At 44.2% G+C, this 24,943-nt stretch overlaps 1 protein-coding gene across 2 annotated transcripts in view; it reads left to right on the top strand.

The window, feature by feature from the left end:
* The first annotated feature begins 814 nt into the window (after window positions 1-814).
* The window catches only part of CACNG3 (calcium voltage-gated channel auxiliary subunit gamma 3), a 104,502-nt gene continuing 80,373 nt past the window's right edge, over window positions 815-24,943 (top strand). For both annotated transcript variants that reach the window (XM_085017314.1, XM_003124542.6), the window contains exon 1: window positions 815-1,409. In XM_085017314.1, coding sequence (XP_084873440.1) covers window positions 1,199-1,409 — 211 coding nt within the window. In that variant the 5' untranslated portion in view covers window positions 815-1,198. The remainder of the gene's footprint in view (window positions 1,410-24,943) is intronic.

Raw genomic sequence — 24,943 nt, 5'->3', positions numbered from 1 at the left:
GTGCCTGTGACAACACTTTTTGCCCGCCCAAGCGAGCCATAGAACCATCGCCCAGAGTCGCCGGCCCCTTTAAGAAGACTCGGTCTTCCCCAATGGGCTCCAGCTGCGCCCGCAGCAAAAGGCAAACTTGCCTGGCTCATTGGTGGGGGGGTGGGGGGGGGGAAATGCCGCGTTGGGTGGGAGCGGAGAGAGCGCCAGAGTGCGCTGCGGGCTCCTTTCCCCTACCCCTTTCCTTAACCCTTCCGAGAGCGGGAGCGGAGGAACAGGGTCGTGCTGCAGCACTAAGGAGCCGGGGCGCTGACTGCCCTGGGCTCCCGAAACTTTGCGCGGAGCGTGGGTTTGACTAGGCAGAGCCCAGACAGCTGCGTGGCCTGGGAAGGGACGGGGGAAGGGCGAGGGACAAGATCGACCCTTCAGCACCCCAGGTCTCTAGCCCCGGCGCCAGAAAGGCGGGGGTGCAGCAGCAGCGGAGGAGCTGTCCCTTCAGCACCACGGACCTACAGCTCGGGCATTGGGAAGGCGGAGGCGGGGCAACAGGCGGGGAGCTGTCCCTTCAGCACCGCGGACCTTTGCCCTCCGCTGAAACCTCCGGTCCCCGCCCCAGGACTGTCTTTTCTCCAGTTTGAGCGGGGGTGTCAGGAGCAGGCGGAGAGCTTTCCTGGGAGGCTGGGGAAGCAATGAACACTCTTCTCAGCGACTCGCCTCCCAGCAGTGCTATTTTTTGCCATCCGCCCTCACCCCCAGCACACGCGCTCGCACACACACGCACGCACGCACACACACACACATAGACCTCACTGGATTTCTTTGCCTTGAGTCTCCCGGGGCTGTGAGGAGCCAGGCGCATCTCCAACCGAGCTGGCAGCTCCAGGCTCCAGAGCCATGCCCTGCACGGACCCTCATCCTTACCAAGCTCCCGAGGAATGAAAGGGACCCAGGGACCTTCAGAAGGCAGCAGTGATGTGGACCAACCCCCTGGAGCCTGCACCCTTTGGAGGGCCATAGGAGACCCAGGGAACTGGCGAGAGCTCCAGACAGGAAACCTCAGCTTTCCCAAAGTCCCTGTGGATGCCGACAAAAGGAGACCTGAATTTTTGGAAGAACCTGTCCTAGGTTATCCAGCTGCAGAGTGATTTTTCCCCTCTGGCATTGCACCTCCCTCTCCAACCCCCAGCCGTCCAGAGTACCATGAAGAATTATGAGGATGTGTGACAGAGGAATCCAGATGTTGATCACCACTGTGGGAGCCTTCGCAGCTTTTAGTCTAATGACCATTGCAGTGGGCACGGACTACTGGTTATATTCCAGAGGTGTGTGCAGGACTAAATCTACAAGTGATAATGAAACCAGCAGGAAGAATGAAGAAGTAATGACCCATTCGGGGCTGTGGAGGACCTGCTGCCTAGAAGGTATTTACAAATTCCTCTCAACGGTCCCAAATAATACAGTTTCTGACATTCTGCTATTCCAGTGTGTGGTTGGGGTGAGGGAGACAGTGATGGGGAAAGAGGTATAGTTCAAATTATTGCTGAGAATGTGCAGATGTCCAGACTGTTCTAAGCAAGAATGAGCTGTATGGGATGAGGGGTCGAGTCTTGTTGGTTGTTTTTGGTTAGGCTTCATGAGATGAAATTTTGTGGCACTCTAGGCAGCTTCTGCAGTTGAGAAAAGTCTTCAAATCTAAAATCCCTAGGCATATTGTGAACTGCTTTGATCTCTGGCTTGAGATGGGGTCTTTGGCTCTGCTTAAATTGCATTTCAGTGGGGGAAGGATAAAGGAAGGGGGGAGGGAGGGAAGGAGGGGGAGGGAGAAAGAGAGAGAGAGAGAAAGAGAGAGAGGTTGATTCTGACCTAGCCTGGTGCACTCTGAGCTATTTCCTTATTTCTCAACATAGTCTTATCAGTTTCTTCTGAGTTTGGTCTAACTAGATATTTTAATGAATATTGCCAACCAGTTTAAGACTAATATACAGGAAACTCTACACACACACACACACACACACACACATATTTTAAAGAAAACTTAATCATGTTTCTCCACTTGGGTTCAAAGCAAAACTGAAGTCTTGGTATTTGATATCCACCTGTCTTCTTTCCTAAACATCTGAAAACCCAACAAATACATTTCTATGACATTTGCATAGGATTGGTTCTCCAAGAACTGCAGCATATCACTTCTAAATAAAAAAATATTAAGGATTCATTTTATTATAATGAAGAGATAGAGAAATTTTAGAATGCCAAGCCCTTGGGTAGCCTGCCTCACTATTCAACTTGCTTTCAGTATACCAGCAGTCACTCTCAACATCATTGGGCCATGCCTCGATGTCAGCAGGAGTGAACAGAAACATCAGATGAGGAAATTAAAGCTCTTCAGAGTCTATGTGCCTGAGGGAAGGCACGGGATTAGAGGGGAAGAAGGGAGTTTTCTCAGGCTTCTGAGGAATCCGTGAAGCTTGTCACATTGATGAGCAAGGAAATCTGGGTTTCCTATGTGCTATCTTGTCCTGCTTGCCATTGGTTCTTCATGCCTGCATTCCCACTGGCTGGCATTTGTCAGGGCTTCTTGAGAACTTGCATTTATGTAAATTGCTTAGGAAATCATGCTATGACATCACTTGCTAGTGTAATATTGCATCATTCCCTGGCCTTCCTCCCATGTCCTGACACTCTGAACAACTGCTCCTCTGACTGTAGCACTACTAGAGTGGATTCTGTTTCCAATGCAAATTTGCAACTAGTGGAAAGCCCGGATAGGAGAGGACTACTTTAAATGCAACAAGGATTACTTACTTGAAGGCTGAAGACCTGGGTAATGCTGCAAACTATTTGTGTGACCTTGGCAAAGACATTTACCCATCCCTCAGTATATTAATCTGGTAAATGATTAATTTGAAATAGGGGGGCCATGAATTAGCACTATACAATGCTCTTAGTGTATCCAATGAACTCATGGACATTCTCTCCTAAATACTGACAAAAATCTAATATCTAGGATTATTTGTGATCAAATGTGAAGTCATTAAGGAAATTCCAGAATTCCCTTTCCTGTGTTGACAAGAAGGAATTGAGTCATCTTTTATAAAGCTGTGATTTGGTGGCTATTTTGATGCCTACAATGGTTCTAGGGATGGCATTAAAAAATCTGAGGCTCCTCCCAAGCCAAAAAATGGTACACATGTAGACCATGTTTCAGTTATTTCCAATTCTTCTGCTTCTTTGATGTAAACCTGGGAATTCGCCATTAAACTCAATTTGGCTTCCCCCATTAGGGCCTGAAATTCCTGAATCCTTGCTCAGAATTTCTCAACTGATGGTTTCTCTTTTCTCCAACATCATGTCCTACACCCACAGTTTGTATAATGCATTGGAACCCCACCCAGGCATTCTGTGTGCTTAGTGGGAGAAGTGAGAATTTGAATCAAGAAGGAACTGGATGACTCTAAGATTTGTTCTTAGTCAGGTGAATTCTTCTGAGAAAATTTCCTGCAGTTTCCATGCAATTTGGCCATGCTATTTTTTTTAAACATTTTGAAGTATTAATACAGTAAGATGCATACATTTTAATGAGCTACAATCAATTTTAGCTATGTGTCCACTCATATAATGAACACCTAGACAGGTCTGGCTGAAATCTGAAACCAAGATTTTCTTTCATGTACTAAACCTATTAAATGCTCAAGGAATTTGCAGGAGCCTCTGATTTCTGCATGGGAAGACACATGCAATAGGCAGCATCTGTCCTTTGCTGGAATAAAAGTGTATAGCCATCTCCTGTTCAGTATCACCTGTCTTCCAAAGCCTCAGCATCCTCATTTTTCTGGTCCTTTAAGTGTCAAAAGATAATAAGGAGGGGGCATCCATACTTTTTAAGAGTCATGAGAGAACGTGGCTATTTCATCCAAAAGAAGAGACTGCTCCAGAGGGACATGACAGCTGTCTGCAAATATCTGATGGGCTGTCATATGGAAAAGAGATTCAAAATGTTCTATGTGGCCTCAAGGGATTAGAAGTAGGAGCTAGAAGAAAACAGGTTTTACCTCCATATAAGTAACTATCCAATATGGCATGGAAAACTTTCGGAGGTTATGAGTTGCTACCACCAAAGATATTCGAGTATAAGAAAACTACATCAGTGGTGTCCCAACTTAACTAGTCATCAGAATCACATGGGGAGCTTTAAAAAATAGATTATTAGGCCCCACAGGTAGGTTCTTTGCCTCCATAGGTCTGTGGTGGACCACTTGGAACCTTAATTTTCTCAAAGTCTTCCAAGTGATACAATATTAAAGCCAACACATATTGACTCTTTACTGGGAATGGCCACATGTGTTAAGGAAGGATCAGGTCTCTCAAGTGATGAGAAGAGATGTTTCCAGCTTTCATTTCTACAAGTCACCAGAATGTCATTTATAGGTAGCCCTCGAGGTGCTAGGATTGTGCTAAGAATTTTAAAAAATTAACTCTTTCATCTTCAAAGGCACTCAATGATGTTGGAAAAGCAGTATCCTCACTCATAGATGAGGAAACTGAGGCTGGGAGAAGTTACGTAACTTGCCCAAGGTCACAAACCTAAATTCAGCAGACACTACTTCACCTAAGCCATGTTGCTTCACCGAGCATTTGCTAGAGGACATTAATTCATGCTCTGCTGGATAGGTTGCTACTGGTACAAACATCAGCTGTGAGAATGCCCAGACACATGGGTTTTTCCATTCAGAAGCCCCAGATCCCAGAATACTCAGCATGCCTGTGCAGTGTCTGCAGGGGTGCAGGAACCACCAGACAGGCAAAAACTCAGAGGCAGAAAAGGACATCCTTTGAATGAAAAAACAATCGACCTATGTAGAGACACCCACACTGAGAAACCCGAACGAATGACTGACTCAATAGCTGGAAAGCAGGCAAGGCATTCACAGAGCAGCACCGCAACCTGCTGCGTGCTTTCAATGGCAGCATGTGAATTTGAATGAGAACATGTTCGATACGTGATTCTCCCATTAAGAAAACTCTTAAAGTCCTAAATATAATTCAAGTGATGTATTTAGATAGTGGAAAGACCACTGGGCTAGTAGTAAGGAACCCCGGGTGCTACTCACATTTCTGTCTCCAACAGCTCTGTGAACTGTGCATGTTAGTTCTTCCTTTGAACCTCAGGTTACCTGGTTCTAAAATGAGAGCTTCAGATAATATTAGGAAATATCAAATCCAAATGTCCATGTGAACTCGGCTGGTAACATGTGAAACATACATTTCACAGTCCTCTTAACTCAGTTGTATTGGTTGGGGGTGGGGGGTGATAGTGCGTTTGAGAAGATGCATGATAACCAAAACTTGGTCTCAATATGGGGGCAACAGGGAGTGGTGGGGACTGTGGCAAGTTGGAAACAATTACTATATGGCTTAATTTTTACTCTGGGGAAATGTGTACTAAGCCCGACCAAATATTCTGATTTTTAAAAAGCCAAATGAAGTGCCCCTGTGGTGCAGTGGGTTAAGGATCTGGCATTGCTGCAGCTGTGGTGCAGGTCCCAACTGCACCACAGGTTTGATCCCTGGGCATGGAACATTCACATGCTACAAGTGCTGCCAAAAATAAAAAAAATTAAAAAAAAAAATTTTTAAGCCAGATGAGTTTAAAAACATATGCAACTAATTTTACTTAAAAAAAAAAAAACCAAAAACACAGTTCCAGCCAAACTTAACTCACCTTATAACTGAATCTGACCCATGGACTTCCAGTTTTGAGCCCTGGAAATTATCTAAAGGGCCCTTCAGATCCAAATTTCTGATATTTTTCATTTTGTATTACTACATTACTCTTTATTAGTTAATAATCACTTTTTCAATTCATTAAAAAAAAATTCCTACTAAGAAAAGAAAGCCCACTTAAGATTTTAGGACCGGGAACTTAAAATTATGGAAAACAGGTTCAATAAACTGCTATTTCTGCTACAGATGGGCCTGGATGACATCAAACATCTGGCTAAAAAACCGAAAAAAAAAAAATTAGCCAGTCATTAGAAGTTCTCCCATATTTCCAAATCTCCAGATGGTTGACTTTTTCTGCCAGATGGGGTTCCAGCTTTATTTATGTGCTCAGAAGCCTTCAGGGAAGCTTCAATGATGTGGTTGAGGACAGGGGTGGGAGAAGGACATAAGTATTTCCTAGGGGCCAAGCCAGGGCTAGGTGCTTTTACACATATTAGCACATACTTTTCATATCTCCTATCTGCCCCCAGAAGAACAGAGACTCCATAAGGACAGGAATTTTTTTGTCTGTTGGGGGCACTACTGTATCCCTAGAGAAACAGTACCAAGTAGTCACCTTCTGGTCTTCCTGTTCTAGACTTAGTGCTCCCTCTTCTCTTAGATGCGGGTACAAAATACATTAGAACTCTCCAACTCTCTTCCTACTCCTAACCTTCTCTTTGTTCCTTTCCCACCATTCTTCTTCCTTGATCCTAAAGCCTAAGAGGCAGATAGAAGAGAGAAATGGGCTGGAGTTTTGAGGCAGGATGGGCAAGAGTGGCGATGACGGTGTTTGGGGTGGGGGAGGGTCAGGACTCGGAAGGTGCAGAGGTTGAGGTGTGAGCATGACTAACATTTAGCCAGAACACGCTTGTATAGACATACCCGTTGTTAAAATGAAATACTTCCCTACCTCTTGGTTAACAGCCTCCAGTCCACGTCTCTTGCCAAACCCCTGCATTAGCCCTAGCCCTTCATGGAACCTCCCAAACAGCCACAAGATCCACCAAGTAAAAGGTTGAATCCTGGCTCAGCAGAGCCATCACAATCCTGTTTTAGCCCAAGGGAGGCGTCCGTTCTAATGGGCTGGTCTTTGTCCTATTGGTGGTTAAATATATTTCAGCCGTACTCTTAAGTGTGTTATCCTTGATGGAAAGGACTTACTCGTCTTTTTTTTTTTTCTGCTTCACACGTAGCCTTCCATCCTCCAATTCTAGGATTCTACTCATTTCATCCTTTGAAATTTTATCTCTGGACTGCAATAAGGGCAGCCACGGTTGGCTGACCAATATGGGTTATTAGCATGGATGACTAGTGTGGGTTATCAGCATGCATCAAGAAAAACTAAAACTGGGTGTTCCCTTCATGGCTCAGCAGTTAACAAACCTGACTAGGATCCATGAGGATGTGGGTTCGATCACTGCCCTTGCTTAGTGGGTTAAGAATCCAGCGTTGCCGTGAGCTGTGGTGTAGGTTGCAGTTGTGGCTTGGATCTTGCATTGCTGTGGCTGTGGTGTAGACTGGCAGCATAGCTCTGATTCAACCCCTAACCTGGGAACTACCATATGCTGTGGGTGCTGCCCCTAAAAATCAAAAAGAAAAAAGAAAAAGAAAAACTAAAACAAGAAAAAAGGCAGAAAGATGAACGTGTCCTTTTAATATTTAACGTCATAGAGCAGTGTCTAACGAGCTTACCCAAGTGGTCATCTAATTAGCTGGGGGAACGTAACTTTGTTTGCCTTAGCTTTTATTATAAATCCAGGCCCAGTTGTACAGTTAGATGTTTACTTGTTAAGAAACTTGGGAAGATGCACATATATTTTTTTGTTTGGTAGAAGTACAAACAATTACTGTTCACTAGAGGATTTAAACCCAAATCTTGTGGACTATTGCCCACCCTCTAGAGCATTAATCAGTTTTACATATAACTTAACAATCTTAGTTCAGATTTTTTTTATTGAAAAAAACATACAGCATCTTCCTTGGAATTAGCTTTGTCATTCTGCCGGTTCCCTCACTGATGCATTGACTAAAGTTTAACATGAGCTCACTGTGTATGTTAGAGGAAATTATTATTTTAACAATTTGAACATTATATTCTGACATGTGGAAGTACCCCCAATGAAACCAATGTTTCTGAGACTAAAGAGAAGCCTAAAGGTTGTTTTTCTTTCCCTCCACCCCACAACTCTGCCAGAACCCCCCACACACACTTTTCTTTTTTGCTTTTATTTTTGTTACGGCCGCATATGGAAGTTCCGAGGCTAGGGTCGAATCTGAGCTACAGAGAGACAGCCACGCAGGATCCAAGCGGAGTCTGCAACCTAGACCACAGCTCACGGGCCATGCCGGATCCCTAGCCCCCTGAGCGAAGCCAGGGATTGGACCCCCATCCTCATGGATACTAGTTGGATTTGTTTCCACTGCGCCACAACGAGAACTCCCCAGAGCCCACTTTTTTTAATGGAAGAGCAAATGGGCCTTTCATAATTTATGGGAGACTACAGAGAATATCAGACAAGAGCAGGGGCTTTGAGGTCAGGTGCACCTTACCTTAATCCTGCAATTTACTGGCTATGAGGCTTTGGAAATGGCTAAATTCCAGCACGAGTTTTCTTAACAGTATAAGGAAGGAGCAAAAGTAGCAAGTGCTTTCATTTGTTTCTGTCTTACATCTTAGTTTTTCTTGTGATTCCTTCATACCTCTAAATGACCTATTGACCAGTAGCCCTTGATTCATGCATTTTAGACATTTCACACATGGCTAAGACAAGTAGGTGTGTTTTTTACTTTTTAGCTTTTTAGGGCCACTCCTGTGGCATATGGAAGTTCCCAGGCTAAGGGTTGAACTGGAGCTGCAGCTGCCAGCCTACGCCACAGCCACAGGAATGCCAGATCCAAGCCATGTCTGTGACCTACACCACAGCTCATGGCAACTCTGGATCCTTAACCCATTGAGCAAGGCCAGGGATCAAACCCACGTCCTTATGGATACTAGTCAGGTTCTTAACCCACTGAGCCACAATGGGAACTCCAAGTTTGCTTTTTTTGTCTTTTTGTCTTTTTAGGGCTGCACCTGCAGCATGTGGAGGTTCCCAGGATAGGGGTCTAATCGGAGCTGCAGCCACTGCGGGCCTGGGCCACAGCCACAGCAACGTGGGATCCAAGCAGCATCTGCGACCTACACCACAGCTCATGGCAATGCCAGATCCTTGACCCACTGAGCGAGGCTAGGGATTGAACTTGCAACCTCATGGTTCCTAGTCAGATTCGTTTCTGCTGTGTCACTACGAGAACTCCCCAAGTTTGCTTTTTTATACCACTGCTCTTCCTCCCAATACTTTTAGCTCCTCACTGAGTTACCTGTGATTCCAAGAAGAATCATTCATATAGGTTGAGGGTGGCTGGCATCTCACACCTGGATTGGATACCAGTTTAGGCCATCAGAGCTGCTCATCTGCTCTTGCGTCTATTTCAGCAATGAAGTGGGGAGGTAAGACCAGGACTGAGAGAGGGAATGGCAGCGGGGCAGCCTCTTTGGAAGGAAGGGGTCTATGAGTTGAGTGTATCTGGGGGTGGGTAGCTGAGCCCGAGCCATTTTGTCTGTATCCCACTCAAGAGAGCAGCTGTTAGGTAAGGACACCCTGCCCAGGGCTACATGCTACTCATGAAGATGCTGCCCCTGCGCAAGGCCGCCTGGCCTAGAGGTCAAGCAAGGGCAGGGTGTTTGTTGATCCAGAACTGAGTCCATCTAAAGGGAGGGTGGCCTTTTAAAAATGTGTACAGCATAGGAGTTCCTATTATGGCACAGTGGTTAACGAATTTGACTAGGAACCATGAGATGGCGGGTTCGATCCCTGGCCTTGCTCAGTGGGTTAAGGATCCAGTGTTGCCGTGAGCTGCGGTGTAGGTCACAGACTCTGCTCGGATCCCTCGTTGCTGTGGCTCTGGCGTAGGCCGGTGGCTACAGCTCTGATTAGACCCCTAGCCTGGGAACCTCCATATGCCACGGGAGCGGCCCTAGAAAAGGCAAACAGTCAAAAAAAAAAAAAAAATGTGTACAGGGTATTGTATGGACCAACTGCAGGCCCAGCCACTTGGAGTTGTAAGTTCTCAGTGATGGGAACCAAGGTGGGATGGGAAAAGCTGACCAGATTCAGGTATTTCATATCAGGGAAGGAAGCTGCAGTGGGAAGGCCCCACAGGGCCTTCCAATAACTGGTGCATGTGCCTCCTAGAAAAATCAACATCTCAGAGTTCCTGTTGTGGCTCAGTGGTTAACGCATCTGACTCGCATTCATGAGGATGAAGGTTCAATCCTTGGCCTTGCTCAGTGGGTTAAGGATCCGGCATTGCTGTGAGCTGTGGTGTTAAGTCGCAGACCTGCCTTGGATCTGGCATAGCTGTGGCTGTGGTGTAGGCCAGTAGCTGCAGCTCTGATTTGATCCCTAGTCTGGGAATTTCCATATGCTGCAAGTGCAGCCCTAAAAATCAAAAAAAAAAAAAAAAATCACCATCTCAACTTCTGCATTCAGAAAACCCTGATGACCTGTTAGCTGGAGGAACAGTATCAATGAACAATAAAGGTCTGCACCTTTATTGTAAAAGATGCAGCTGACTGCAGTTACCCAACGAAATGAATCGGATTTGGGCCTTTTTATTCTTCCTGGTCTTGGCCACAGCACACGGCACTTACTCCCCTCTGAAAGAAGGAGGGAGAGGGATACAGGTTTACAATCGGGTATGCATGTGGAAGTTTTATTCACCAAAAGTGACTGCAAAGATGTGAAACCTTCCCAACATATTAATAAGGAAATGAGGGATTGGACGTAACACAGTCGAAAGCCAAAATAAAACAGATGCCTGTTTATAGGCCCCTCAGAGGAGATATTTCAAGAAACAGGGTATTTCTCTAAAATTCTAAAAGTTGAAAAATTCAGTGAGGTGTATGTATGATGATATATAATTATATCTCAGGGGTTAGCCAAGTACTGCCCATGGGCCGAATCTGGTCCATGGCCTATTTTTGTGCAACCCACAAGTAGAGTTTGCACATTTTCAAATGGTAGAAAAAAATAAATACTATCCAAAGATATTTCATTACATGTAAAAATGGTAAGAAATTCAAATTCCAGCATCTGTAATTCTGACTCTTGTCAATTTTAAAATTATGCAAATTTGCTTTTCCCTACTATTGTATTAATACCTTCACGGTATCCTCAATTCTGCTGCTTGGCCTGCAAAGCCTAAAATATTTACTGTCTGGCTGTTTAAATTTTCTGTAGATTTTTCGGTAGATTTTTCTTGCCTATTCCTGCTATATCTCAAAGCAGAGAGGTAGGAATCTACAATTGCATTATTTCTACAAGTCCCTCTGTTTTCCCAAGAGTGTTGAATTGCTTTCTTTTTTTTCTTTTTCTTTTTTTTTTTTTTTTTTTTACCATTTGACTTTATCATAGACTCTTCACCTGATCAGGTACGCTGTTGGGTCTTCTTTTCTTTCCTGAAGCACTCTCACTTAGCTCTTTGCCAGGCCGTCCTTGTCTTCCTCCAGACTCATGAAGAGGTTAAAAGAAAGTCAATGACATATGGATGGCTAGTAGGCACATGCAAAAGAGCTCAACATCACTAATTATTAGATAAATGCAAACCAAAACTACAATGAGGGAGTTCCTGCCATGGCTCAGCAGAAACAATTCTGACTAGTACTCATGAGGACACAGCTTTGATCCCTGGCCTCGATCGGTGGGTTGAGGATCCAGCGTTGCCCTGAACTGTGGTGTAGGTTGCAGATGTGGCTTGGATCTGGCATTGCTATGGCTGTGGCTTAGGCTGGTGACTACAGCTCCAATTAGATGTCTAGCCTGGGAACCTCCACATGCTGTGGGTGTGGCCCTAAAAAGACAAAAAAAAAAAAGACAACAAAAAAAACAAAAAACCAAAAAAACCCAAAACTTCAATGAGGTACCACCTCACACTGGTTAGAATGCCATCATTAATAAGTCTACAAAGGGTATGGAGAAAAGGGAACCCTCCTACACTGTTGGTGGGAATGTAAAGTGGTACAGCCACTATGAACAGTATGGAGGTTCCTTAGAAAATTAAATATAGAACTGCCATATGACCCAGCAATCCCACTCCTGGACATACATCCAGACAAAACAATATTCAAAAAGGTACATGCACCCATTTGCTCATAGTAGCACTATTCACAATAGCCACGACATGGAGGCAACCTCAATGTCTATGAACAGATGAATGGAGCAAGAAGCTGTATATATATATATACAGTGGAGTACTACTCAGCCATAAAAAATAACAAAACAATGCCATTTGCAGCAACATGGATGCAACTAGAGATTATCATACTAAAATAAGTAAGTAGTAGAGATCCCATCATGGCTCAGTGGTTAGCGAATCCGACCAGGAGCCATGAGGTTGCAGGTTCGATCCCTGGCCTTGCTCAGTGGGTGAAGGATCCGGAGTTGCCATGAGCTATGGTGTAGGTTGCAGATGCGACTCAGATCCCACATTGCTGTGGCTCTGGTGTAGGCCGGTGGCTACAGCTCTGATTCAACCCCTATCCTGGGAACCTCCATAGGCCACAAAAGTGGCCCTAGAAATGGCAAAAATACCAATCAATCAATCAATCAATCAATAAAGTAAGTAAGAAAGAAAGAGAAAGACAAATACCATGATACCACTTATATGTGGAATCTAAAATATGGCCCAAATGAACCAATCTATAAAACAGAAACAGACTCTTGGACATAGGGAACAGCTCTGTGGTTCCCAAGGGGGAGGAGGGGAGGGAGAGGGATGGATTGGAAGGGAGTTTGGGGTTAGTAGATGCCCACTATTACACTTAGAATGGATAAGCCGTGAGGTCTTATTGTTTAGCACAGGGAATTATATCTAGTCTCTTGGAATAGACCGTGATGAAAGATAATAGAAGAAAAGGAACATATACATATGACTGGGTCACTTTACTGTGTCGTAGAAATTGGCACAACATTGTAAACCAACTATACTCTAATAAAAAAAGAAAGAAAGTTAATGAGATCTTCCTCTCTCTAAAGGTTTCTAGCCCCTGCCTGTATACATGGGGAACAATATATGTTGGAGCTAGCAAAAGAAGAAAGCTTTGGTAGCCAGTGTTCTGAGGACAATTAAAAAAAAAAAAAAGACCTATAGACAGATTGAAGACAGATTCGATCAGACATGCCTCCTTGTGGGGGTGAGGATGAAAAAATTGAGGTCCATAACAGGGAGTTGGTATTGGGTCTCTAGATAAAGGTACCCATCCATGTAGTTTTATGGATGAGGTTCATATGAAACTTCATGAAAAATACTCTGTGAATGGGCATTTTTTTTTGGGGGGGAAGGGTTATCTGTTAAGAATCACTGATACAGGGGTTAGGACACAGATGAAGCCTGGGTTGACCCTTAGGATCATCCAAGCATAGATGGTAACTAAAAACAGGAAAACACACAAGACGTGCCAGAGAAAACCCAATGACTAGAAAAAAGGAAATTGACAGAACCTTAAGCAATATTAACACTACGGGGCAAGGACCGGAGGAACCTATGAAAACTGAAAAACAACAACAAGAATCCAGAAACAAAAAACGGAAACAAGATGAAGGAGGAGAAAGAATTCAGGATTTAAGGATCATTTTGAGGGTCCCCTGAAGTTGGCTCCAAAGTAGTGCAGATGAACAGAAATGTCTGGCACTAGAATCTCTCTGGCTTAAGAGAGCTCCTGGAAAGGCAGAGACTCACCTGTGGCCTCCTTCCTGGGTCTGCATGAGGGCACTGCTTCTGGGGGAGGTCTGCCCTTCGGTCCTGGGATGGGTGAGCAGGTGAGATGCCCCTGGGGATCCTGGGGGTTTCTTCCGAGGAAGCTGCAGCCGGAGAGACTGGGTCATGAGAACCCCAGAAAGAGGTGCCAAGGAAATAGTAAAAATAATAATTAGCTAACACTTAATGAACACCTTCTGTGTGCCAAGCTATGATTACTGGGGCAGATTGAGCATTCATTTCTGGGCTAAATCCTGAGCATTTATTTATTTAACAGACACCTCCTCTATGCCAAGCGCTATGCTAAGTGAGCACTTGACAAACATTATTTAATCCTCAGGGCTTCTCCAGAAAGTGGACACTATTATTATCCCCATTTTATAAATGAAGGCATGGAGACCCAGAGGGCACATGGTTAGTCAGAGGCAGAGCTAGGATTCCAACCCTACCCTGTACTGCCTTTCATGTCTGTACGACACTTTCTGGGATAAGTACTTAGTATAAACAGATGCAATCAATTCTCATAGTAGCCCTGTGCATAGCTAGCAAGTCTGTTCTACCAATATGGAGACTGAGGCTTGGAGAATTGCAGTAGCTGTACTTCAGCTGAAATAGCATGAGATCCACCTGCTAGGTGGTGGCAGGACTGGACTTGAACCAGAAGCTTCATCCTAATCCCCACACAGCACTGCCTTAATTTAAGAGCCCAGACCTGGTGGGGGCCAGGTCTTCTCCACTTTGCTCACTCTTGTATCCAGGAGTTTGATGTCCGTCCCTGGCTCTGAACCATTCAGCCACAGGAACTGCAGTGAAAAATAATTCACCCAGCCTCTGCCAATTTTTATGCCAAATCCAGAAAGCAAGGTCAAAGAAAAGATAGGGTAAAACCAGCAAGATTTTGGAGCTCCCATTGTGGCGCAGTGGTTAACGAATCGACTAGGAACCATGAGGTTGCAGGTTCGATCCCTGGCTTTGCTCAGTGGGTTAAGGATCTGGCGTTGCTGTGGCTGTGGTGTAGGCTGGTGGCTACAGCTCTGATTCTACCCCTAGCCTGGGAGCCTCCATATGCCACGGGAAGCGGCCCTAGAAAAGGCAAAAAGATTAAAAAAAAAAAAAAAAAAAGCCAGCAAGATTTAGACAATGTAGCAGGAGGCAGCAAAGAAACATCACCTCTGGAGATCAAATGTAAATTAAAAAAAAAAAGACAACAGCAATCATTTGGAAGAGCAGAGTTTCTTTTCCAAAGAAACTGGATGCAGGTGAGCAAACTATTGGAGATCCTTGCATCTTCTACATTGGATTTGGGGTGTTTCCAGACTGGAGGGTGCCATTAGGTTCGTGGCTGTCCCACTTTTTTTTTTTTTTTTTTTTGCTTTTCCTCCGGCCAGATCCACGGCACATGGAAGTTCGCAGGCTAGGGATCAAATTGGAGCTACGGCGGCCAGCCTACACCACAGCCATAGCAACTCAGGATCCGAGCCACGTCTACGACCTGTACCCCAGGTCACAACAACATTGGATCCTTAACCCACTGAGCAAGGCCAGGGATCGAACCCGCATCCTCGTGAATGATAGCTGGGTTCATAACGCACTGAGCCACAACAGGAACTCCTGTCTCACTTCTTGAGGACTAGACTTGGGTTTATCATTTATGTGACTTCTTGGAGCTTCATATTCTGTGTCAGGCAAGAGTCAAGTTTTCTGGCTTGGATAACTCTAGTACTTAGGGATCTGCAGCCTGACTTTCATGCAGCACTTAAAACCAAATACATCTTCAAAGAGCACCCAACCCCCACCTCCTCACCCCCCACCCCCACCCACCAGACTTGCCATAGTCCAATGTACCACCAGGTCTGGTTCTTAGTGACCTTGGGCCTAAGGAGGCTAGTTGGGGAAGGCAAGGTTTAACATCACCTTTCCACCTTTTAACCTGTATGTTCTTTTTTTTTTTTTTTTCCTTTTGTCTTTTTGCCTTTTCTAGGGCTGCTCCCACGGCATATGGAAGTTCCCAGGCTAGGGGGGTAATCAGAGCTGTAGCCACCAGCCTACACCACAGCCACAGCAACATGGGATACGAGCTGCATCTGCAACCTACACCACAGTTCATGGCAACGCCGAATCCTTAACCCACTAAGCGAGGCCTGGGATTGAACCCACAACCTCATGGTTCCTAGTCGGATTCGTTAACCGCTAAGCCACGATGGGAACTCCATAACCTGTATGTTCTAAGAAATATTATCACATATCTTGTGCCACCCAAATACTCTATCCGCCACATTTCCCTGAACAACTAGTCTTGAACCAGAGCCTGGCACATAGTAGATGCTTAGTAAGTATACACTGAATGCTTGAGGGTGGGTAACTTAATTACCTTAAGCTTCTCTTAGCGAATCCACGCTAATCCCTAACAACCATTGTTCTGCTCTTAAGTGCTTACAAACTGCTTTTTAAATAATAGATCCTCTAATTCCTGCCACAATGGATGGTAATGCAGCAGCGCAGCAGCCTGCATTTTGACCGCGTCTGACTGGAAGATCTCAACATTGCTTGTCCATCCCTTATTTTCCATTTTTTTTCCCTCAAAGATTACCCAGAGGCAGTTTAACAGTCTCCTTTAAAAAATTCCCTCAATACCTTGGGTGCAAACTTGGGGAAAGAATAAAGAAAATACATGTTGTAGGGGACATATTGTGGACAGATCCAGCAGGCACTGTTTCTCTTCTCTGTGTTTCAGATGCTGAATGTATTCAGTTACCTGCACGTTTAGGAAATGGAATTTCCACTACTCTGTATTCTGCAGCAGATGCTATCAGCATCATGCATTGCTGCCTTGGAATATAATAATACCTACCTGTTAAATTAAAGTGATTCAAAAACCCAAGGGTAACTGTTGAGGTGTCTTCCATAACCTCGTCTATTACAAAACTCTACTGTCACCTGTGGAAATTGATTTTGGCATTGAGCAGTTAATACAGATGCATATATACCACAAATCATTGTGACCCTTTGCAAATCACAGGACAGCCGAACCAATTAGCTGCGTATCAGTGTACAGTACCTTAAAATATATCTTACCAAGGAAGTCCTGGTTTTACAAAATATTGCTTTTTACCAAAGACGAATCTGGCTTGCATTCAAAATGCCCTAAGTGTTTGGAGAAAAATAAAAAGATCAAATCAAGAGGCAGTGATGTTAATCTGAGTCAAAGGTCTGACGCACAGCATAATAATTGCTCTTTTCTGCAATTTCACTCTGTGGTGAGTGATGGCTTCGCTCTGAGCAGTGGGGACATGGCAGGGGTTGGGTTCTAAGAGATAATAAGGTCTGAACCAAGGCAAATTCAATCTGGGCCACCCCCAAAGATGATTTTGCAGGTGGAGTCCCTGGGGCTAAACCTAGGACATGAAGTGTCCTCACTCTGGACGTCGAACTTTTTCCAAACTCTCCTAAAGCAGGTGGGGAGGGAAGGGGGATGCAGTTGTAGGTAGTGAGGTCAAGGTTAGCTTCCCTGAGAAGGTGACGTGTAACCCCAAAGCTGAAAGACGTATGGAATCAAGCCAGGCGGGAAGAGCCTTCCTTCCAGGCAGAAGGAACAGCCGGGGCAAGGGCTCGGAGGTGGGGCTGTCCCTGGGGTGTTTAAGGAGCAAGGGAGCCAGTATGGCTGAGCAGGATAAGCAAAGGAAGAAAGGAGACCAGGTGAGGGTGTTGGAGGCCAGGCGGAAGCTGTAAGAACTTTGGACTTTGCCTGACCCAGAAGCCTTTGGAAGCGTTTAAGCCCGGGGAGTGACGTGTTCTTGACTTTGCCCTGTCTGAGTCTTCTCCACAACGGCATCATTTGCTGCTTGATAGAAGGGGCACTTTGTCCTGTGAGCTTCCTGCATCCTGCAGGCAAGACCTTCAGCCCTAGCCTCTAAAACTTTCATTTCACCTTGCCTTCCTGCTTCTTTAAGACTGAGCACAGTGGAATAGCGTCTCTTCAGCATGGTCTTCTTTGCTCCCTGAAAACAAGTCATTGGCCCTTACTGTTTTCAGGATTGCGTTTCTCATTGTGGGGAAGTGGGGTTTAAACAACATGACAAGGATGTGGAAGCTTCTAATGCTTTACGGTATCGTACCAAGCTCTTGGAGTCATCATTCCTGTTGGGCAGCCCTTTTTCAAGCTGGCGTCTTCTCCAGTGCTGGCCCCTCTTCTCAGCCTGGAGATGCAATAGGAGCTGGGCAGTAAGCAGTTTGCATTAGAGGGGACTGCCCCTCCACCTCCTGCTCTAGGAGGGCTTACTTAGCACCTATGTGCCAGACCTTGAATTGGGGGCTGAGAATTCAGCACAGAATAAAGTAGACAAGTTCCCATTTTTGGAAAGTTCCAGTTGTATAGGGAAGATGCTGAGTGGACCCTGGTGAACAGTGCAGGATGCTCCTTAGGCAGAGCGCAGGGGGACCTCAATAAGTCAAGGCGAGAGGCCATATGTCACGGAAACATCGTGGGGCTTGTGTGTCTCCAAGGTGCCCAACCTCTGGTAGGTGCCCAAAACACATTTGTCAAATGCACCAAAAGGCTGGTGAAGGGCACACGGAGGAGAAGTGACCTCTCCCAGGTGCTGGGGGCTGGAGTGGAAATGAATTCAGAGCCTCAGGCTTCTTATCCTTAAGCAGAGGGGAAAGACAACAGAAAAACAAACTTCCTCTAGAGGTCCTTGGAGACAAATGGAGTGATGACACATGTCTCTGTCTTTTTAAATTTTTTGAAATTTCCTTCTTTCTTTCTTTCTTCCTTCCTTCCTTCTTTCTTTCTTTCTTTCCAGATAATCCTGGATATTTGACTTCTGTCATGTTGTTTCACATGGCGTGTCTTTTCCTATTGTATTTTTTAATTAAAACACTTTTAATATAAAAGGAATACAAAAAATCCAGTCTCAATATCAATTTTTAAAATAAAATAGATGGGGCAAGGCATTCCCCTGAACTCTTCTTTTCTTTTTTCTTTTTTTTTTAATGGCCGCACACACAGCATATGGAATTTCTAGGACCAGGGCTCGAATCTGAGCCTCTGCAGAGACATGAGCCATTATAGTCAGGTTCTTAACCCACTGTGCCACAGAGGGAACTCCCTCCCCTAGACTCTTACAGCGATCTCATCCCCTCGCCCCCAAAACTACTACAATGCCCAGTTCGGTGAATCTCTAATAAATATCTTTTCCCTGGTTTTTTGCTCTACCGTGTCAAGAGATTAGAAAGGGTATATTTTTCTCTTCCCGTTCCAATTATTCATAATTTACTCAAAAGCTTTTAAAAATATGTTACAATTGATTAAGACATTTAATCATACACCCTATTAAAAAATCAAATCATATTGAAGGGCTTTTACATAAGCATCTGCCTCAAGGGGGTTCACCTCGTCCCATTCCAGCTCCATTTTTTTTTTTTTTACCACACCCAGAGCACGTGGAAGTTCCCGGGCCAGGAAATTGAACCTGTGCCACCGCAGTGACCCAAGTCATAGCAGTGACAATGCCAGATCCTTAACCCTGTGGGCCAGCAGGGAACACAAATGTTGTGGGTTTTTTTTTTTTTTTTTTTTTTCCGAACCATTTCTGACTTGGTTCCCCTGGTAGTTATATCCACATCTCTAAATGATATGTCTATCTTCTATTTCTTAATTTATAATCTATTGACTTCCTGCCTTAATAGGTGAGGATTTAGCCAACACACTCCACCCTCTGAATTGATTACCTTTCTAATTTCTAAAAATAATATTAATCTTGGTTTCTTTTTCCAACTACCTTGGGTAGAATGTCTTCGCTTCCCACTTTGTAGAATGAGGATGTTTGCATAGCCCCCACTCCTACCTACCCATGTCTGTTGGTGGTATTTTTACTTTTTCATGGTCCAAATTCATTCCATTTGCATTCTATTCTATAAATATGCTAATGTCTCCCATGCTGGGGCTATAGATTGATTCTGGAATTTGAAAACCAATGAATAGAGTTCCCATTGTAGCTCAGCAGGTTACAGATCTCACTAGGATCCATGAGGATGCAGGTTTGATCCCTGACCTTGCTCAGTGAGTTAAGGGTCCAGTGGTGCCATGAGCTGTGGTGTAAATTGCAGACACGGCTCAGATCCCGCATTGCTGTGGCTGTGGTGTATGCTGGCAGCTACAGCTCCAATGTGACCCCTAGCCTGGGAACTTCCATATGATGCAGGTGTGACCTTAAAAAAAAAAAAAAAAAAAAAAAAAAAAAAAAAGACTTAAAAAAAAAAGCAACAAAAAAAGAAAGAAAACCAATGAAAAATATAATAATTATGAAGGTAACGTTTGATGCAAAGCTAAGCTGTCTTCTAGGATTATGTGTTTTTCCTTATGATTTCAATGTCATTGCAATCTCCTGAGTCATTCAAAGACAAATGTCCACATGGAGTCTCCATTCTAACACTTACTGACTTGTTCAAAATTACGCCATGTATTTGCTTGGTCCAGTTTTCATTTTTCCTGGAGTTTCTGATTGATTGACAGGGTTTTTTAAACAGGTCACTTCAGAGCCAAATTAGGCTTTTTAGACAGAAGCCCTGTGGTGGGGAAAGGAAAATTTTGGAAAATTCCCCACCCCTTTCTTTTTCCTGCTTCCTCAGTATGGTGTAGTTGTTAAGAACTCAGCCTCGAAGGTCAGATTGCTTGGGCTTGAATCCCACGTCAACCACATACACTCGTAGGACTGTAGGCAGGTTACCTAATCTCTCTGTGTTTCAACTTCCCCATCTATAAAATGGGGATTACTGCATGTACTCATAAAGTTGCTATAGGGATTTAATGAGCTAGTCTTTGTATAGCACTTAGAACGGTGCCTAGCACACACACGTAAAGACTAATTTGGTATTGGTTGTTACCCATCTTCCAGACAGAACCTTCCCATTTGCATTATCCTGCCAACAGCAAGGACTTATCCAGTTCTGCTAGTCCCCAAGAAGTTTTTGCTTCCCTGAACCAATGATTTGATTGATGGAGACCTTACCAGGAAACGAGATTCATGCTCTTTGGTGATACATCTTCGGCCCAATTCCTTTCATACTGGTTGATGAAGGTGGTCAAAACCTTAGGGAATATGGGAGGTCCTGTTGTGGCTCAGCGGTAATAAACCCGACTAGCACCCATGAGGATGTGGGTTCAATCCCTGGCCTTGCTTGGTTGGTTAAGGATCCGGTGTTGCCATGATCTGCAGTGTAGGCTGAAGACATGGCTTGGATCTGGCATTGCTGTGACTGTGGTGTAGGCTGGCAGCTGTAGCTCCTATTCAACCCTCAGCCTGGGTACGTCCATAGTCTGCAGGTGTGGCCCTAAAAAAAAAAAAAAAAAAAAACCTTAAGGAATATGTATTCTAGAATATCCTCCAGCTGAGTTCCATTGAGCCATTAGCACTTGATAAATAACAGTAGCAAGGGCATACTGCTTATCTCACTTAGTCCTCTCAAGAGCCCTATGGGGTATTACACCCATTTTACTGGTGAGCAAATGGAACCTAGAGAGGTAACAGTCCCAAATTCTCACAACTTCATGAGTGATGGTAGAAATAGGGTTTAACCTCGGGGCTTTTAAATTAGAAAACGAATGCCTTTAATGCAGATGTTATAGCCTAAGTTTCTCAAAGTCTGTTCTTTTAAGGGGACCCTCCCAAGACCATTTCACAAGGGTCTGCAAAATCAAAACTATGGCATAGGGGTAATAAGACGTATTTGCCTTTTTCACTGCGCAGATGATGCAAAAGCAATGGTGGGTAACACTGCTGGGAGCCTGATCATGAATAATGTTGACGGCGCCAAATCGTCCAAGGGTCATCGTCTCCATCACCACCACTCACAGCGAAAGAAAGGGCTGATTTCACTCTGAAATAGCCTGTCCCAGTGAAGTAGTGAAAAGGCATTTGATTCTATTACATTGTATTGTCTTGAACTTTGTATGTAACAAAATGGGAAGGACAGGTAAAGCACTTCGGCTATAAACCAAAAGGCACTGCCAGCCTCCAGCAAAAGCATTTGTGCAACTGAGTTGTGAGCTGAACTTTTTTTTTTTTAACCCTGAAACACCATATTGACTTGAAAGAACGACTGACAGGCAAATTATGGTTATTCAGGCTTGGGTGTTTGGCAGATATTTTCTCAAAAATGAGCTAAGTGAGCCTGTCACTTCAAGGAAAGCAACTGACAATGTTTACTGCCAAGAAAAAAAAGTCAAGGTTTCAAGTAAAAATTACAATTTTGCTTCGATCTGCCCTCGTGAGTGAATGGACTTTTTGTTTTCTCTTGTGCAATGAAATGGGCCACATTTGGAAGGTCTGTGTGTAACTCCGTAAGTGGATATTTTCCAAATGACCAGTGCATTGATGTTAAAAATGCTTCTTGGGTAAAAGATTCATGCGAATGCAGGATTAGAAAGAGCAATGGATTTTAAGGTACTGCAACACAAAATTCACAGATATGTTTTCAGATTCCATGTTGCAGCTGGCCATGAGGAAATGATCACTGGTTGAGTTTTGGTGTATTATCAAAGCACAATATCCACCATTATCTTCAAAGTTTATTCAGATGCTTCTATCTTTGCCAACCACCTATTTGCATGAAACTAGGTTTTCTACATAAACTTCAACAAAACTACATTTGGCCGCAGATCAAAAGTAGAAATAGGTATGAGGATCTATCTGCCTTCTTATGAAGCTAGACACCAAAGAGATGTGCAAATATAGAGAACCAAACGCCACTTTTCTCACTCTTTTTGCCTGAGACAAATCGCTACTTTTCTCATAAATACATCACTTAGGTTAGCATGCAATTAGGTCTATCATTATTTTCAAATGAGTTTTTTAATATTTAAAAATTTTTGGTTTTATTTTTCCTTTTTTAATGTTCTTATTTTTAAAAGATTTTTATTTTTTCTGTTATAGTTGATTTACAATGTTCTGTCCATTTCTTCTGTACAGCAAAGTGACCAAGTCATATATATATTATATGTGTATATATATATATGTGTGTGTGTGTATATATATATTCTTTTTCTCACATAATCCTCCATCATGTTCTATCACAAATGGCTAGATATATTTCCCTTGCTATACAAGCAGGATCTCATTGCTTAGCCACTTCAAATGCAATAGTTTGCATCTACTAACCCCAAACTCCCTTCCAATCCATCCCACTCCCTCCCTCTCCACCTTGGCAACCACAAGTCTGTTCTCCAAGTCCATGAGTTTGTTTCTTTTCTATAGTTAGGTTCACTTGTGCCATATATTACATTCCAGATATAAGTGGTATCAGACGGTATTTGTCTTTCTCTTTCTGACTTACTTCACTTGGTATGAGCATCTCTAGGTCCATCCATGTTGCTACAACAACTTGATACTTTCCGCAAGTTTATACAAAGGAGTCCTGAGGCCCCCACATTGGAGAATCTCTCTACAGCTGAATTTTCACTCTGTTGACAAACCTCAAGTGGTTGAGGAGAGCAACTAAAAGAGCCCTTTTCATGCTTTTGTCAGAAGATTTCCTTCTAGTTCTGCCTTTTCTTCTTCCCTGGGAACTGAAACCCAGTCCCTTGGGGGTGATCTCTTTGGTAGCAGCTAAGCTCAGCCATTGTTCTGCCATCACTGGGATGTAAGAGGCTATGTGAGAATCCAGCCGGCATTGAAAGAGGTGTCTTTGATTAAAACGCAACCCTGCTGGTATCAAGTTTGACAGGGCCTGAAGGATTCATTGTGTCTTGTGCCTTTGTCACAGACACCGCTAAAGCGTAACTACGTCTCCTCAAAGGGGCGAAAGCTTGGCATTTGTGGTGAGATTCCTTACATGTCAGACAAAGAACAGGGTAGGAAAACTGAGCTGGGTTTTTGTGGATGGGGCTTTAAATTGATTGTCTACCTTCTACCTCACATTGACAAGAGAATGGGTGTGAAGGTGGAAAGTTTAGGGAATGGAAGGGATGGTTGGGTGATCACCAAACAAGTCTTGTGCCTAGTCCCAGAGCTCGGCACTGGGAAACAGAGAGAAATGGGGGATCCAAGAGAGGCTTGGGGATGCTGCCAGGAAGGTCTGATCCTGTTTGTGTGCTGTGTGGCCAGCCCCGCATCCATCCTCCTTCTTCTGGTAACAGGACTCTGATTTTCTTTTTTGGTGACCATGTCACCCTGCCACTCTATTTTCTCCACATGTGGTTTGGGTGGAAGTGACTCTAGTCTGGCCCATGGGATGAGCATGTGACCCAGGAACAACCTTGAGGATCATCATAAGGCATCAGGAGTGTAGACTAAACCATAGTCCTCCATAGGGGCTAATTTTGCCCCCCTGGGACATTGGGCCATGTCTGCCAACATTTTTGGTTTGTCACGACTTGGTAGGATGTGGAGGAGTGCTCCTGGCATCCAGTGGCATCAGGGATGTTGCTAAATATTCTGCAATGGACAGGACAGCCCCCACAATGGAATTTTCCAGGGCGGCATGTCAACAGTGCCAGGCTTGACAGCCCTGATGGAAAGGGATTGAGAAGCCATGGAAGGGTTTTAAGAAGAGTGATGTGATTTGAACTGATGCTTTTCAAATTAAAGTCAGGTGTCATGTAGAAACAGATTTTAAAGATTTGAATGGAAGGGAGAGATACGCCAAGGGGGCTATTTCCATAGGACTCTGGATGGTTGAAAGGAAGTTTGATCTGGAAATACACATTTGCAAATCATCAGTGGCATATAGGATAAAACTGTGGGTGAAAATAAGAGTATCGAATAAGGGTGTGAAAAGGAAGAGACTAGAACCAAAGAACCACGTATGGTGCTAAAATAATGGTAATATCTAGGAGTTCCCCGTCATGGCTCAGTGGTTAACGAATCCAACTAGGAACCATGAGGTTGCGGGTTCGATCCCTGGCCTTGCTCAGTGGGTGAAGGATCTGGTGTTGCTCTGAACTGTGATGTAGGTCACAGATGCGGCTCAGATCCCGCATTGCTGTGGCTCTGGTGTAGGCCGGTAGCTACAGCTCCGATTGGATCCCTAGCCTGGGAAACTCCATATGCTGCGGGAGCAGCCCAAGAAATGGCAAAGAGACCAAATAATAATAATAATAATAATAATAATAATAATAATAATGGTAATAACTATTATTTGACAGTTTATGTGCCAGCCACTATGCTGAGTGACTTACATGATCACATTTGATCCATTTCACAATGCTGGAGTTCCTGCTCCGTGGTAATGAACCCAACTAGTGTTCGTGAGAACTCGGGTTCCATCCCTGGCCTCGCTCAGTGGGTTAAGGAGTCAGCGTCGCCATGAGCTGTGGTGTAGGTCACAGACACGGCTTGGATCTCATAGCATTGTTGTGGTTGTGGTGTAGGCTGTCAGCTGTAGCTCTGATTGG

The sequence above is a fragment of the Sus scrofa genome, chromosome 3 (assembly GCF_054392235.1).
Source record: "Sus scrofa isolate SSC_HxYL_T2T_F1_AM1 chromosome 3, Sscrofa_HxYL_maternal_Yorkshire_Landrace_v2.0, whole genome shotgun sequence".
In the NCBI taxonomy this organism is placed as follows: Eukaryota; Metazoa; Chordata; class Mammalia; order Artiodactyla; family Suidae; genus Sus; species Sus scrofa.
This window is presented reverse-complemented; position numbering and strand designations above follow the sequence as displayed.